The sequence below is a fragment of the Anabas testudineus genome, chromosome 17, assembly GCF_900324465.2.
Source record: "Anabas testudineus chromosome 17, fAnaTes1.2, whole genome shotgun sequence".
Lineage (NCBI taxonomy): Eukaryota > Metazoa > Chordata > Actinopteri > Anabantiformes > Anabantidae > Anabas > Anabas testudineus.
This window is the reverse complement of record NC_046626.1, coordinates 3,806,628-3,822,056: the sequence shown is the minus strand read 5'-3', so window position 1 is coordinate 3,822,056 and position 15,429 is coordinate 3,806,628. Positions and strand designations below refer to the sequence as shown.

Below are 15,429 nucleotides of genomic sequence, written 5' to 3'. Positions count from 1 at the left end.
ATCAAACACAGTAATTTCAGTTTCTTTTTGCCATTGTAGTAAGTGGTAATGTGTGGAAAATAAGATTTGACCATTCATGTGTGTCATGAATGTTCCATAAGGAGGTTGGTATAGAGACTTTACCTGTACAGACAATAGACATTTGACTGACTGTTCATTCTGATTGAAAAATAAGAACCAAGACATTTAAGTGATGCACACCGTTATTAAAAAAGCATAGATCCATAGAGCAGAAAATGAAAACATCTGGTAGATTTAAATGGACAGAATATGGGAATGGGATACTCACTGGATTACACACAAGAGTAATAATGTGTCCTTATCAGGTAGGATGGCTAAAAGGTTCCAGATTTACTGCCATCAATTTAGTTTCAAACGTCCAACAAAACTGTACAAGTAATCTCAAGGAAACGCCAGTGATCAGCTACACTACAATCAACTGTTTCCCCAAACCTTACTTGAACAGAGAAATATGGCCGCACTGAATAGTTACAGTGTGTCTTTCAAGTACTGGCAAAATCGGTGGCCTTGATTTAGGACACAGATCATGTCAGAATGTGTCCCTCTGATTGAGCAGGTCCAGTGAGAGTACAGAAAAGGTTGAAGCTAAATAACTCTGAGGGAAAAATGTTGAAGCAACAAACCTGGATATTAAAAATCACCCAGTATTGAGAAACTGTCACATCAACACTGGATCGATGACAGGAGCTCAAAATTGCAATTTATAAAACTAGGACAGCTTTGTGCTGTCTGTAGGCAAATACAGACAATGAGATTTTACTTTAATGCTTAAGTTAGGGTTGAGGTTTTATTCTGGGGCTACACAATTATATGATTTTCAAGTTTAAAAAGGTGCAAATACATGTTGTACTGCAGCTCCACTGGCTTTAGTACCTCAAAAAAGCAACAAATGCTTGTTTGAGGTCCCTTGCCTTTAGGAGCCCAAAACTGGTAGCCAGTTATGGATTTCCACACTGCTTGACATCTATCAGATCAGTGCAGTGCTTTGAAAAAGCTTGTATTATCCAGACTGAAAGCTGAGCATTTAGTAGTACAAAACTCTAAATTCTATAAATTCTATGAAAGCTGCTTCTGTTTTTTTTTTTTTTTTTTAAATCCTAGTTATGTAGTTAATTTCTGTGTTTCTGTGTAGGTCAGATGTATGAGGAAATACTGTGGGTTATTTTTCTGTATTATGGTTTATTCTGTGACATTAGATCAATCCAAATAATTCACTAGTTATTTGTGTTATTTAATGACTTTCCAAGTTCACAAGTATAGTAAATGACGCTATTACTGTAAGTGTCTCTCCGAACACCTGAACAGAGCAGAGCTGTCAAGGACAGGCTTTGAGGCTGCACGAGTTTTAGAGAGGAGAGAACATAAAAAAGTGTCGGCTACAATGTAATAGTTATACTCTAAAATAGCTTAAAGTGGTTCAAAGTGCAACAGCATGTCTATCTGTGTAATGTACAAGAAGAAAAGTATTTTCAGAAACAGTTAAGAGGAAAAAGTACTTTACAGCTTCTGAGATGAGTGCTGGCTGACCTATTGCAGACATTTGCAGTTGAAATTTACTGAAATAACATTTAGATCAAAGTCAAAATGAATTTGAAAAAAGTGCTAAGTTGGGCATTAATATCAACTGTGTATAATGGTTTTCTATATCAAAGTTAAAATTTTTCCAATTAGTGGTAAGGCTTTGCAAAAAAAAACAAGCTTGTTGTATCGGAGGGCTCACAGTTCAGCTTGGTGCTTACGTTCCTCTAAGTTTCATCAGAAAAGCAGGGATCGCAATGATTTCCTTCAACACATCATGGCAAGATGGCACTTGAAATGTGATGGCATGTCCCTGCCTGGCTTACAGAGGAAAACAAAAGTGGCTCCTAAGGAAATAAGAGTAAATCTCACACAACAGGTTATTTGTCAGCCTTTGCTACTAAATAGAATCCAAAGGTACCACACTCAATGATGGTAAAAAACATCAGAGGACCTTATATACAGAATATTATATAATAATTTACAGAATTGAAATTTTGGTTTGGTTCCAGCAACCCCACAACCCTTAGAAAAAGTTGTTAGGATAATGAATGTATGGATGGCTGGATCTACTGATTGATGGATAATCAAATCATCATAAGTAATTATAACTAGGTCTTTATGTTGTTTCATTTACAAGATACAAATAGTAGAGTAGCCACCACCATGGACCTGTTTCAAGAGACGCCTGCTGTAACAGGTCTGCTAGTCCCTATTTTTAAAGACAGGTTTAAACACAATAAAAAAAGAAAACAATGTAACACATCAAAGGACAAAAAAAATAATCTTTATATGCTATATTTACGTGTCGATAATACATTGCCAGTCCACCTTTAGCTTTAATTTCGATTCAATAACATAACGTTGCTGAACCTAGACCTGACCAACTGCAACAACCCTAGATCATAGCACTGCCCCTACAAGCGTGTACAGTAGGCACTAGGTATGATGGGGGCATCACTTCATCTGCCTCTCTTCTTATCCTGATGTACCCCTCACTCTGGAACAGAGTAAATCTGGACTCATCAGACCACATGACCATTGTATAGTTCTTAACCCAGTTTTAGTAGTTTCATCAATGACCCTTCTGAAACAGACTAACCTCTGTTCCACAACCACAGGATGTGTCTTCAGATGTGGTAGTTTAAGAAATGAGAAGCTACTCACTACATCAGTTAGGGTTAAATAATTTGTCTGCTGAAAAATAATCACCCATTCACGAATTATCCAATGGGAGGCTTTTACCTATTTGCTTAGTTAAATCAAGGTGGTGACTTTCTTTGGACAGGCGGTGTATGATAAAAGTAAATGTTCCATAAATTCCACAAATTACTCAATTCAAGAGGATGGTATAGACGTCCATGTGCATACATTGTGAGTTATTGCACATAGTTTCAGTTCACAGAGGCAAGAATATGGTCATTTACAATGTAGAAATACAGATGACAGTATTGTTGATCAACCACCTGGCTGCAGTGCACATATATGTCTTAAATATTTATAACTAATAACTGCAAGTTATAACTGTAAAACTGAGGTTGGAAGTATACTGTATAACATCTTAACAGTGGGAGAATCAGACTAAGAAACATAACCCATTTTTGTCAGATGTACTAGTCCTTGCAGACAGAGCTTAGAACAATGATTTGGCAGCTTCCTCCGCTCTTTGTTTTAATTAACCTTTTGTACTGTGCATAGATCCTACATTCAATATGTGACACTGCACTTTTTGTTAAACTAGGAACCAAACTAATATGGATGACGGCAATAGCAGAACAGTCCCCAGACAAAGAGTCTGAATTCTTCAGCAAGCATAAAAGACAATTTTCACTCAGGGATACGAAGTGCCTCACTAAAGCTCAACCAGAGACCTCAAATGCTGCAAGTTGAATCAACCATTTTAGAAATATCAGTAGTTACATATTGTATGTAATGTAACTATGTATGTCTAAAGACATGATAAGATTTTGGAGATTTTCTTTTTAACTGCGATAAAAAAGAAGCATTCAGACATTGACACACACGTTACACACCAATGTTCAGTGGTTCAGAGTGATGACCTACTGCTTGGCAGCCACTAAAGTTTCTGAGAATGTTTTTCTGCTGTCTGACTATGTTACAGATGGAGGTTGGATTGCAAAATTATTTTACTTGTGTGATATGTTTTTACACCTCGGCTGGTTTAATCTTTCACTTTAAGGAAAGATAACCATAGTGTTTAGATTGGTTAAGTAGAAAAGTATTCCCCTGCTGCAAAAGACCCATGAATTAGGTCCATTTGTTACGAAACCACCATCTTTTGCAGCAGAACAAGACAAACTAATGGAGCTGAAACACAGTAGAGGATAAAATACTTTATTTGCATATCTGTCTGTGCCATCATGTCCCAAGTTACAGAATACCCCAAACTATCTTTATAAGCAATAAAGAGATTGTTGCCTTTTCCATCGACGGATTCCATTATAAAATACAGAGAAGTAACACTAGACAGGATTTCAATTGCAGTACAAAAGTACAAAAAAAATATATACCCACATACCGTATCTGCTCTTGACTAATTAGGAATAAATTATACACCTGCTCAGCAATAATAATCATGAAATACTGATGGGGGCCGACACCACTCACTCCCTCTGTAATTTCTTGCTCCCATTTGGCAATTCTGTTTCTTTTAGTTGCTCTAGAAAAAACTCTGGGGTCCATTAAATACCTTGACATATGGACTGAAGAGAGGCACTTGGGCATCTTCAGCAAAAAGGGGTCAATACATCACCTGCCTTTGCCTCATACGTGCATTGAAGTTGTCTACTGAGGACAACAATAGCTCTGTTTGTGCATATTTTATGACAAAGATGAAAATAGTTGACTGGACTGGAAACACCGACAACAAGGACTCAAGACTGCATGAAGCAGATCTAATTGCCTGAGTAGACAGCCTCATTCTTATGCAGCTGGCTTTGGAGAGTACTAACCTGTAGGCATCAAAATTTCAAAAGTGGTGTGTGTGTGTGTGTCGTTTGAGTGCATTAGGAAACAAATACATCACCAAGCTTATACAACAGCAATTACAATGAAATCACAAGGACTTGCTTCCTTCCGTATCTTCCTGGCTTCATATTTGTGCATTAAAAATAAACTAAACACTACTGAGTTAATTAGGATGACTTTTCTTATTCTAAGCATGGAGCTGTGGTGTCAGTGAGTTGTCTGGCTTGGACATAATAAAGCAGACCAAACGCTTGTCTAAACTCTAACAGATGCAGTCGAAGAAAGAGCTGCAGATAAATAGACAGAGACCACAAGACTGCTCAAAAAGGACAACAAAGACTCCAAATCACTCTGTGAAGACAGATGTGTTTGAAATTGCAGCTGGACTGTACAAGACTGGATCTTTAGCATGATTTGGAGAAAGGGCTGTTTATTGGGCCTACAACGTTTTCAAAATATAATTTGGTAACACTTTATCTTGAATTCACATGATATAATGTGACATTTCTCACCACTTACAATACCATTCTCAGATAAAGTTCCAGCCATTTATTATATGAAGCAAAATTGTACTATTTAGACACATTCATTCCAAATAAGTATTCATTCAACACTGTCAGGGGCCAAGTTAGTTAGTAATGAATATGAATAATGCCATGGTGTGAACTGCACACTTACAGACCACGTCCTTGAGTTTGCGTATCTTTTGTAATCTTGCACAGTTTGGTCTGAGTCTGGAAATGCTTCATGTTCCATCCACTTGTAAACAAACAGGTCTGAAACAAAACTTTACACTTAGAGAATGTGTTAAAAATAAGTATTTACACTCGAAGGTCTCCTGGATCTCCGGTTATCAATCTAAACCTATACCCCTATACCCTTCGCTAGGATTGAAGGCATGAGTGCTGAGTGCCAAGGATATCACAGTCATGCTGACATGCAGCACGGCAACAACCAGATTTCTAATGTGATACTGCTTTAAAAATGCAGTTCTACAAACACTACTTTTTACTTCACAACAGATAATGATTTGTTTGTTTATATAATCAGTTATTGGGCCTCATCAAAACAACCAGTTCCACAACTGCACCAGCAGTTCACTGCTGCTAAGCAACACAAACAATGAGCTTTGTGTCTACTCTCTGCCGTAGCTGTGCTTCTTCCTCTTTCTCTCTGCACCTTTCTGCAAGTATCCCCAACCAGCAGTTACTGGCCCTACATACCTGCCAAGTCCCAACCTGCTTCCCATCTCTTCTTTCCACCTCAACCAGTCGAGGCAGATGGCTGTCCACCTTCAGCCTGGTTCTGCTGGATTTTTGTCCAACTAAAAACTATGATATACTACATTTATCTAAAGGTTGACTTGTATTGTTCAACCAGGTAAAAAAAGTATCACTTGAGAGATGCTTTGGTGGTATGTGTGATTCCAGACAGTTAACAGCTTGATCGCCCAGTACATTTCATAGTTTCCTGCTCTTATTGGATGGTTTCCACTAACTTTTTAGCAATGGGATCAGACCTGCAAGATGAACACATTTCTTAATTAAGCTATATTTTTATGCTCTATGATGCATTATCTATCCTCATGCATTGGGTATGTTTATATAAAGTATCTCAATTGTGTTTGCTCACTGAGTATCCTGGCTCCTTGTCATCTCCTGATGACCACTCACAGCTTAACTCAAATTGTATTTCTGGCGAAAAAACAACAAAAACAAAAAAACATCTTTTAGGCAAAAGATGTTTTAAAATGCTGAGTTGGGCTGGTGACAGCAGGACTCATGGAATGCCTTGTCCCGTCAAATTACTTTGTCTGAAATAAGTGTTAATTTTTATTTTGTTTGCAAAATTTATTAAAATGTATTACAGTAAATGGCAGTGTACCCTAAGGGCTATTGGGTAAATTAATGTAGCTTGCAATGCTACACTAATCACTATTATTATAGCCAGCATAAAAATACTAGAGCAGTCAGTGACAAAAATTCCCTGCCATATTAATCTTGTTTTCCACTGGTTTAAGTCAAGGTCATTTCTGTTGTCTCCCAGAGCAGAAACTGAATAAGTCCTGAATGAAGGGAAATTGCTGCACAACCATTCCATCCATGCTGATTAAAAACATTTAAAAAAACAAAATATAGCGTTAAAATAAAAAATAAAAACTCTGAATGTTTTTGCATTTACACAATTTGCTTGACCCCTGCAAGCAAAAGACTGGATCTTTAACAACAAAAATGCCAAATCTGAGAACTTACTAATTTGGCGTTTTTCTACATGTAAGAAATTTATATGTATCGCTAAGTGACACCTGTCCATCTTAACGTTATATACGGCATATGTCCAACTAACCACCATGACCTTTTCCCTAGGAGGCTTTGCAGTGCCAATACAACTTAACACTGCTTTCTTTTTAATGTGTCAAGGACAGCAACCACTTTTCCCATGGCAGTACTTGTCAGAAGGTACAGTGCTTGTTTAAGTGTTCAAACAAATAATCAATACCATTATTTTTTTCTGGAAAAGACAAGTCTATTACACTCTGAGACAGAATTTTACAGCATACAAAGTTTTTTATTGTAGCAGTAACTTTTTTATATAGTAGACAGCAGAAATGCACCAGTCAACACTGCAAAGTAATCCAGGCAGACCCAATGCTAATATCAACCTCAGACCTTCTGACTCTTTCATTACTTTGGTATGAAGCCTCACAGACTAGCTGGGCAAGGTAAACATCACTGTGTTGTTTGCAGTTCACTGAAACCATGTTACAGGATTTCTGAGCGCTGACGTTTTTAATATACCAACACCTCCATTTGGAGCTGCCAACAGTGCCTAACTTCCCTTTCTGTAGGCTTTTGGGGACGTTAAGTCTTTGTTCTCAACCTCAATTATTCATGAAAGAGATAGGTTGGATGTTGTTTTCCTCCACTGTGTTTCTCTTATTCGAGAACTCATCGCAGTTTGGGAAAGCCGTGGTGGCTGCAGGTGTGCAATAAAAAGAAAGAAAGGTCAGATACAGACATACAGCAAGAAAGAGAGAAAGACAGAGAGGAAGAAAAAAGAAAGAAAGAAAACAAGGAATAGATGCTTCTACTTTGAAAGCAAAAAACAAAAATGTCCCAAGAGTCATGTTTGGTTTCTATCACTGCAGTAGGACATGTAATTAAGATGACTGATTGGTGGAACAAATACATGGGAGGTGGGTGTGATAAATTATGTACAAATGCAGAATGAATACCTCTCTTGTGTTACTGTGGAGTTTTACAATTTTTAGAGTTTTTCCTCACTGTTTGGAGAAGACTTCTGAATTTCTGTACACTCTCTCTTTATGCTACAAAAGAAGCCACAAAATGGTGTTTAATTGCAGCTGCGAATAAAGCATCCTTGCAGCCAAATGTGGAGGAAAGTGAATTATGGTCTTAGGTTAACTGAAAATTTCCAGAATGACATTCTGAAAATGTCACTCCCTTCTTTTTTTCTTGTTTATCATAATGGGATAATGTATCTCGGTTTTATGAACTGTAACCCCTCTCCTCAATAGAATACAGAACAACTTCCTACACTTTTGCAGCTTGAGGAGACGGGGATGAACATGAAAAGAGATGGGAATTGAATGACAACAGTGTGGAACACAAAAAGTACTTCAGATTGATTGGACGACGCTATGAAAGCCAAACAGTTAGAGTAAAAAGACCACAATAAACAAAACAAGGTGTATGTTTCACATTCACATTGTATGAAGGGAGTTCATCTCTGATGTAGATTATAACACTGCGTTGACCCTGAGTGTGGTGTTTCCTGATTTAACTTTAACATAGCCTTTAACCTGTATTTGTTCCTGTATTATTGATAACCTTTGTCCAATGTGTTGAAAATGTCTCTGGGTCTCTGGGAGTTTTCCAAAGGTCATTCACGATGTTGTCAATGATTAAACTTGCTGGTGGCATTCAGTGAGTCGCTGTGATTTCTAGCAGGGTTTTAGAGCTGTGAGAGATAAACATTTGCAGATAAAAGAAGTGCAGCTGGGAATTGATCACAATGCTGCTGTGAGATGTACACCTAATAACTACATTTCATGTCTCATTGTTGGTGAAAAAAATTAATACACTTTCACTCAAGCTTCAATGTGTGTGCCATGGACCACAGTATATGCTGTGACTAGGTTCCCATGCAGCAACAGCCACATAATATGTAAAATGGCATTAAAGCTGCACCTGACTCCTGAGCAAAAACAGGAAAATGTCTAATGTGTTTGTTCACGCACACACACACACCACACACGCACACACACTTGCATAGTAAAATGACAATGTGCCACAAAATCCCTCAATCCCAGACTGGAAAAGTTGAACTCTGACTTTGATATACAGCATGTAATAATTCCTATTAAAGATACAATGTTGTGTCACAGTTTAAAGGCTTGTTAGTTTAAATATGTTTTCATATATTGTATTAAGAAAAGTCACTGTTGTGATTTAAACAGTGTTGACTGATTGATTCTGCAAAGTATTTGCACTGCAGGTCCCAACCCTGGACCTTCAGAAAGTACTAACCTCAACCATAGGCATGAACTACAGCTCCAACTAAATCTATATCCTGGTTTCTGTGGGGTAAATGCAGAGCTCTTCTGCCCTGAGTGCCCTGCTGTGGAAAAGGACCTTTGGAGTACTGAGATAAGAGGTCTGGTATTTTGTTACCACATCTGGCTTGTTACAAAATAACATAAAATAAACAAATCTGAGTAATAACAGCAAGCCTAGTGGGAATTTATGGTAATGTTAGGTAGCGAGGCTACCTTCCACTTCTTGTGGGGCAAGAAGTGGAAGGTACTTGTTCTATTTTTGGGACTTGTGGACAAGAAAAACAAGTCTTGAACTTTCTAGCAAAGAACTGCTTATTTACACATCTAGGAGTCACTGTACAGAGCAATATTAGCATACATTCAGAGTTGTGTCTTTGACCGCTGGACTTTTTACCTGACAGGCATAGAATCTGGATGTAAAAACACAACCAAGCAGCTACACATGACAGTGCTTGTTGCCACTGGTAGTAGATCGACTCACAAGCAGTGGTGTTAAATGTGATCTATTTTCTGCTGTAGTCTGTCAAAGGGTAAATCTACCTGGTAGAGTGACTCACCACGGGTGTTGCTGGAGAGACGCTTGCGTTGGCTCGTGGAGGTGTTGTGCGGAAGCAGAGTGTTCTGCTGGTGGTTGCTGTCGATGGGACTCGTGGCGATGATGTTGTCCTTGTATTTGTTCATTAAAGCCAGCTTGGTGTTATCACTCACTGTGGTGAAGTGGGATATAATTACAAATAAGGCAAGAAGCAAGGCAGGCAAGTGAATGTTTTTGGCTTAATGGTTTTTCAAATCACAATTTAGCAGACAAAAGATAAAGTAATGGTAAGAAAGCACTCCCAGTAGGGTTCAAATAGACCAAATTAAGGAAAAAGCTGGCATGAAATTAAAATTCATCAAGGGAATTAAAAAAGTCATTTAAATCTCAAAGGATGAAATCATCTGTGTTGGTAAATATTAAGACACATAGTTTCAGTGAAACAATGAAAACATATTACATTAAGAACATGCTTTCTGTAATAATTCTGTGGGTGGTAGTTTTTCATTCCACAGTTATTTTAAGCCATGCTAGCTGAATGGCTCTAGGCATGGCAATGTCAGTCTGCCAGTTGGTCTGTCAATTTCAGTTGTACTCATTGGCTCTAAAACATGAATCTTACTGACTTTGTTGACACCGTGACATTTCATACCACTGTCACCAGGAGTTTTCTTTTTTTTTTTTGTGTTAGCTTTTAGAAAAACGTCCTGTCACTTCAAGAAATTGCAGTGGTTTAAATATCTACCCATCATCATCATCCTTTCTTTGGTGATTGTGTTTCTGTAAGGCCAGTGAGGTCCACAAATTACAGCTTTCAGGCAAATTGGGTTGATTGCCATGCAGTGCAGCGCATGCATTCATGTTTTTCTCAGTACTGCAATTAATGTTATATTGTATCATATTAGGCATCAAGTACTGAATTCTGCAACTGTACAGACTAAACATGTACAAATCTTCTTAGCTCTGCGTAGTGTTTAAAATGCTAAAAACATAAAATACTTAACCCAACTGTTGATACTATAAAATCAACAACTTGTGATGCTTTCAGAGATTATTGACATTTCTTATCTCTCTCCACTTTCACCAAACCCCGACTGGTAGAGACATATGAATGCCCACCCTGGTTCTACTGGAGATTTCTTTCATTGAAGGAATTGAAAATTCATCTAACTGGCTTAACTGTAACCCTAACTTTAAACTACCTCCTCAACTCTGAGTTACATATGCACTCTTGTGCATATCATACCATTACAACAAAAAACCTTAAGCTTTTATTCAAATTAACACTGAATGTTGACATAAAATGTAGCATCCATTATTGCAAATTAAATTAAATGTGCAAGCTGAAGCACAAAGTATAAATTTACATGTGAAAACAATATGTAGATTGTAGATAAGTGTTCTTTTTTGTCTTAATAACAATTACATTTTCCTCTGTGACCCTGTAGCGACCTCTACAGTTGTTTACATTGTTCAGTATTCCATGTGTGGCCTCTTACCTGCATTTTGTATTTCTCTAGTCCATTAATCATTTTAAATGCTGCAGTGCACTGATAGCCTAATGGACAGTGCACAGTCTGTGAAACCACAAAATCCCAGTTCAAGTCTGGCTTTGGACCTTTGTTCCATGTTGTGCACACTTACTCTTTTCCCATCTGCATCTCTACTGGTAATCTATGCAATAAAGGCTAAAAAATACCTTTAATTTACTGGATCACTTTGCTTTATCACCTGTGTGTAGGGGCTGTTTGGATTTTATAAGAACACCTTGTAAATGCGCTGTGACCATCACTGATCTCCTGCTGAATCACAGCATTGGATCTGCTGCAAATTGAAATTCAGAGGGAATACCTAGTTTCAAAACAGCTCCACTTCATACAATAACTCTCCTGAGAGTGGTGCTCAACTCCAGCATCCACTGATTATGAATAAGATGTTCTCCAAGCAAATTCTTGGCAGGCATGGAAGCCTTTTGATTATTTCAAGTGTGAGGAATAAACCTCTTTGAAGACATACGTGCAGGTTATATATTTTTGTCGAATGTATTGTCTTTGTTACGAACAAACATCTCATTTAAATTTTCAGATTTTTAATAGACATATAATTGCCAGCCTTCATGTCTATGAAGCTAACACTTTAGTCCTCTCCCCCTGGACATACATTAACCTGGGTGATTACTTCCCACTTGTATGAGACAGTAATACATTAAGATATTTAATTAAAAATCCAATTACTTTTTAAAAATTATTTCAATTATTGCCACTGTGGTAATGTAATTATACTGTTCCATGCCTGGAAAATAATGTATTTTGTATCCCTATGTCTTCAGCACTGGCATATGTAACCTTTTCGGCATGCTGTTATTGCTTTTTCATATGGCTGAAGAGGAGAAACCTCACGCACACACACACAGTTACAAAGTTATACAGTTAGTTTGTAATTTTAAATGATCAATGATCAAAAGTTTCAAATGCACAATAAAGAAATCGTGTGCAATGTTTACTATAATTAAATAAATCTCATTCAGCATTTCTTTCTGTTCTCTCAGTGTCTACATCAAATCTGTAACAAAGAATACAGCAACAATTTAAAATAAACCGTTAATACACATTAACATAATTGTGTAGACAAAGCAAATTTTTGATTCCTCAACATGACCTTTTGCTTTGATAAGGAAAACAGCAGCTACTTTGAGGAATCTAATATACATAATGTTTTTGTGCTTGCTACATAAATGTGTTCCTTCATAGTTCAATGTCTTAAGTATCAGTAATAATCTCCAATATAGAAATTAATAGAAATAAAGGAAAAAACACTGAATAAATAGGTTTGTCCATACTTTTGACTGGTGTTATGTGTGAGACAAACATAAATGGCATGTTTATGTCAGGACATTGTTGTTCACAGTTTGATTGGTACTTTTTAAATTACATCATAGTTTTATAGCATCATTTGGGAGGATTAGTGCTACCAGCTGCTTATCCCAATGGACTAACTCAGGACATGAGCCAACTTGATGAACCAGCTCCTCTTTTCATGAGCTGACCTAACCATATGTATTGGTCAACTTACCAGGTGTGAGGTCCATATTATTCTTGTCATTGCAACCCTGGAGGGAGTCCAGGGTACGGGTGACTTGGCTGGCAAATTCCTCGCCTCCATTCATGCATTCCCTCTGCAGATGGTGACGTAGGTCAGTAATGTCGTACTCATACCTGTGGGTGAATTAGATATCAGTTAGCATCCAATTATTTTGATTTATCCAAGATGTGGACAAGCAATCCACATCCACTAATAATACATTTAAAAAAGTAATTCAGATAATATTCATCCACCCAAACCCTACGTGTACCCATCCAGAATTGGTGTCTCCCGGATGCTGAGGGTGCCACTGGAGTTGGGCCCCTGACCCCGGGAATTCCTCAAGCTTTCCCGGGCCTGGCCTCCCATCAACACTGAGGGGATGTAGTGGATCTCATTAGCCGCTTCTGCGCTGGCACTCTTCTGGGGCTGAGGGATGCGACGCCGTTTACACCAGCGCCTGCGGGTGTAGAGGATCAGGACCAGGCACAGGATGGAAAGCAGCAGTGCGATCATCCCACCCTGAGGGGAGGAGGGTGGCATTTGGAGCGGAGACAGACAGATGAGAGAGGGGGGAGAGAGAGTCAAAGGCATGAACAGAGCCAGAGAACCTTGCCAAGTAGAGTACAGATCAAAGTCAAAGTTGTGATGCCAACAGTACCATTTGAAAAGGTTGCAGGTGCAATTTAGTGAATAAGACCTACTGTGTTTTAACTGACAGTAGCTGTCATGCTACCATGCAACAATTTAATGTTAAAACAAAGTCTCTTGACTGATAAAGTAGTCTAAGGCCATGTTGAATGTAGCTCCTGTGTTATTTGTTTCCTTTGTGCTAGACATCCTGAATTAAGCTAAGGATTGGTACTGGGCTGATCTCACCATGTTTTAAAGGATCAGCATCACTTAAAAATAAAGCAGATTACATGCAAACTGTACCATGTTTACACTCAGCTGCTGTTCTCAAACCAGGAGTCTTTTATTCCTCTCATTTGGAGTGAACCTCACTTCCCTAATCTCTGAACTACTCAGAACTACACACAAAGTGGGACAGAGACTGTGCATTATTTTATGTGAGCTGAAATCCTCATTAACCTTGCATGCAACAAATACTGCAAGAGACAGTACAAAAAATTTGCTTCACAGTCTCACAACAAACTCAGATAATGACAGAACAGATGTGTGACCTACCCTAGTCCTCTCCATAAGGCTACTGGCTACTGTAAATAGTTATCACTGCACACGATCAGCTCTTATTTCTCTTCACTTGAGGACGAAACCCATCAGATCTAGGCTATGACCATTTCTACAAGCTTGATTCACAATGACAAATATTTGCAATAATGTTTCTAACCTAAAACTACATTACTGTGACATTTCCTCTTAACAGAAATCCACTTGGTTGCTAATTGCAGTTACAGCTACAGCTATTCTAGTGGAGACGGTATTATCCTCTTCAGATCTAGTGTGATCAGCATGGGTTGACTTTTGCAACACAAGCCTAAATGTGAAAAACATCACAAGGTCAACAGCTGTCTGTTGAAATATGAAAGGTACAAGTCAACCACTATTTTAAACTAAATTGTGCAAGCGCTTGTCATCTCTTGACATGACTACTGCAATGCCCTACTGACACGACTCCCATCATGCACAATTAAACCTCTGCAGATGATACAACATGCAGCACCAACTAAAAAGGACACCACCTGTTTATAACTCTGCAGTAGCTTCCAGTGACCCACATCAGATTCTGATTCATTTCTCCCTTGTCCAGCTCTTCTGTTTCACTAAATATGTATTTCTTCTTGTGGCACTTTGCATCAAATGTCTTTCTGTCTCTTATTGTTTGGATATAACCATTTGCCAAATGACTAAATGTAAATATCAGCTCATACATGTATTCTAGGAAGCACTGATTCCAGATGACTGGGTCATGACCGGTATGACTACTTTTATTTTACTCATTTTTCTCTCTGATTTTAATGACTTATGAGGCAGTTTAGGACTTGAGGGATACAGCCACATCCACACTAGCACCTGTGGGTGTAAAGGACAGGATGTGGGCACTAGATGGACAAATGGAGGGCATGGAGCCTGCCCTGAGGACACAGAAGTGGGGGGACAGAGACAAAATTGGATGGTGGAATACAACAACAAAGTGTGCAAAAAATGTGAGAAAACTGTTGGAGAATCTTGCCAAGAAGAAAGATATCAGATCACACCTCCTCTATGAATAACAGCAATGAGAGCAGATATCTGGGCAGTTTGACTTCACTCTTACTTTATCTACAGTATGTCAGAGTCATACCGTGATAGGAACAATAAAGTTAAATCATGATGTGTTTGGATACACACTGCAACTTGAGCATCTCAGATACAAACACAGCAAGCATGGTGGAAAGTCAAGCCAAAAAATAGGGTGATGATGTGCAGGGTCATTAATAAGTAATAACTGATTGTGTTTGCACTTCTAAAGACTATATGTTGATGTCATGGCAACAGGTCCAGCATGCAGCCACAAGTAATAACAATCATAGATGCTCTGGAAAATTTGTGGAAACATAACACTTTGGTTGACCTGAAAGGTCAACCAAAGTGTGCCAAACCTGTGCCAAAGGTATGGTTAGCCACAACAATGTCTAGTTAGACAATTATTAAATGAATTTATACTGTAGTCCACTGACTGTGTGCATCACATACAGACACAAAG

The 15,429-nt window shown here is 38.2% G+C and overlaps 1 protein-coding gene across 6 annotated transcripts in view; it reads right to left on the bottom strand.

The window, feature by feature from the left end:
• The window catches only part of astn1 (astrotactin 1), a 335,466-nt gene that overhangs the window by 242,591 nt on the left and 77,446 nt on the right, over window positions 1-15,429 (bottom strand). For 4 of the 6 annotated variants that reach the window (XM_026373631.1, XM_026373633.1, XM_026373635.1 and 1 more), the window contains exons 3-5: window positions 12,988-13,244; window positions 12,714-12,856; window positions 9,664-9,813 (exon numbers count right to left, since the gene is read on the bottom strand). In XM_026373631.1, coding sequence (XP_026229416.1) covers window positions 9,664-9,813; window positions 12,714-12,856; window positions 12,988-13,244 — 550 coding nt within the window. The remainder of the gene's footprint in view (window positions 1-9,663; window positions 9,814-12,713; window positions 12,857-12,987; window positions 13,245-15,429) is intronic. The other 2 variants (XM_026373632.1, XM_026373637.1) reach the window with 1 other exon arrangement.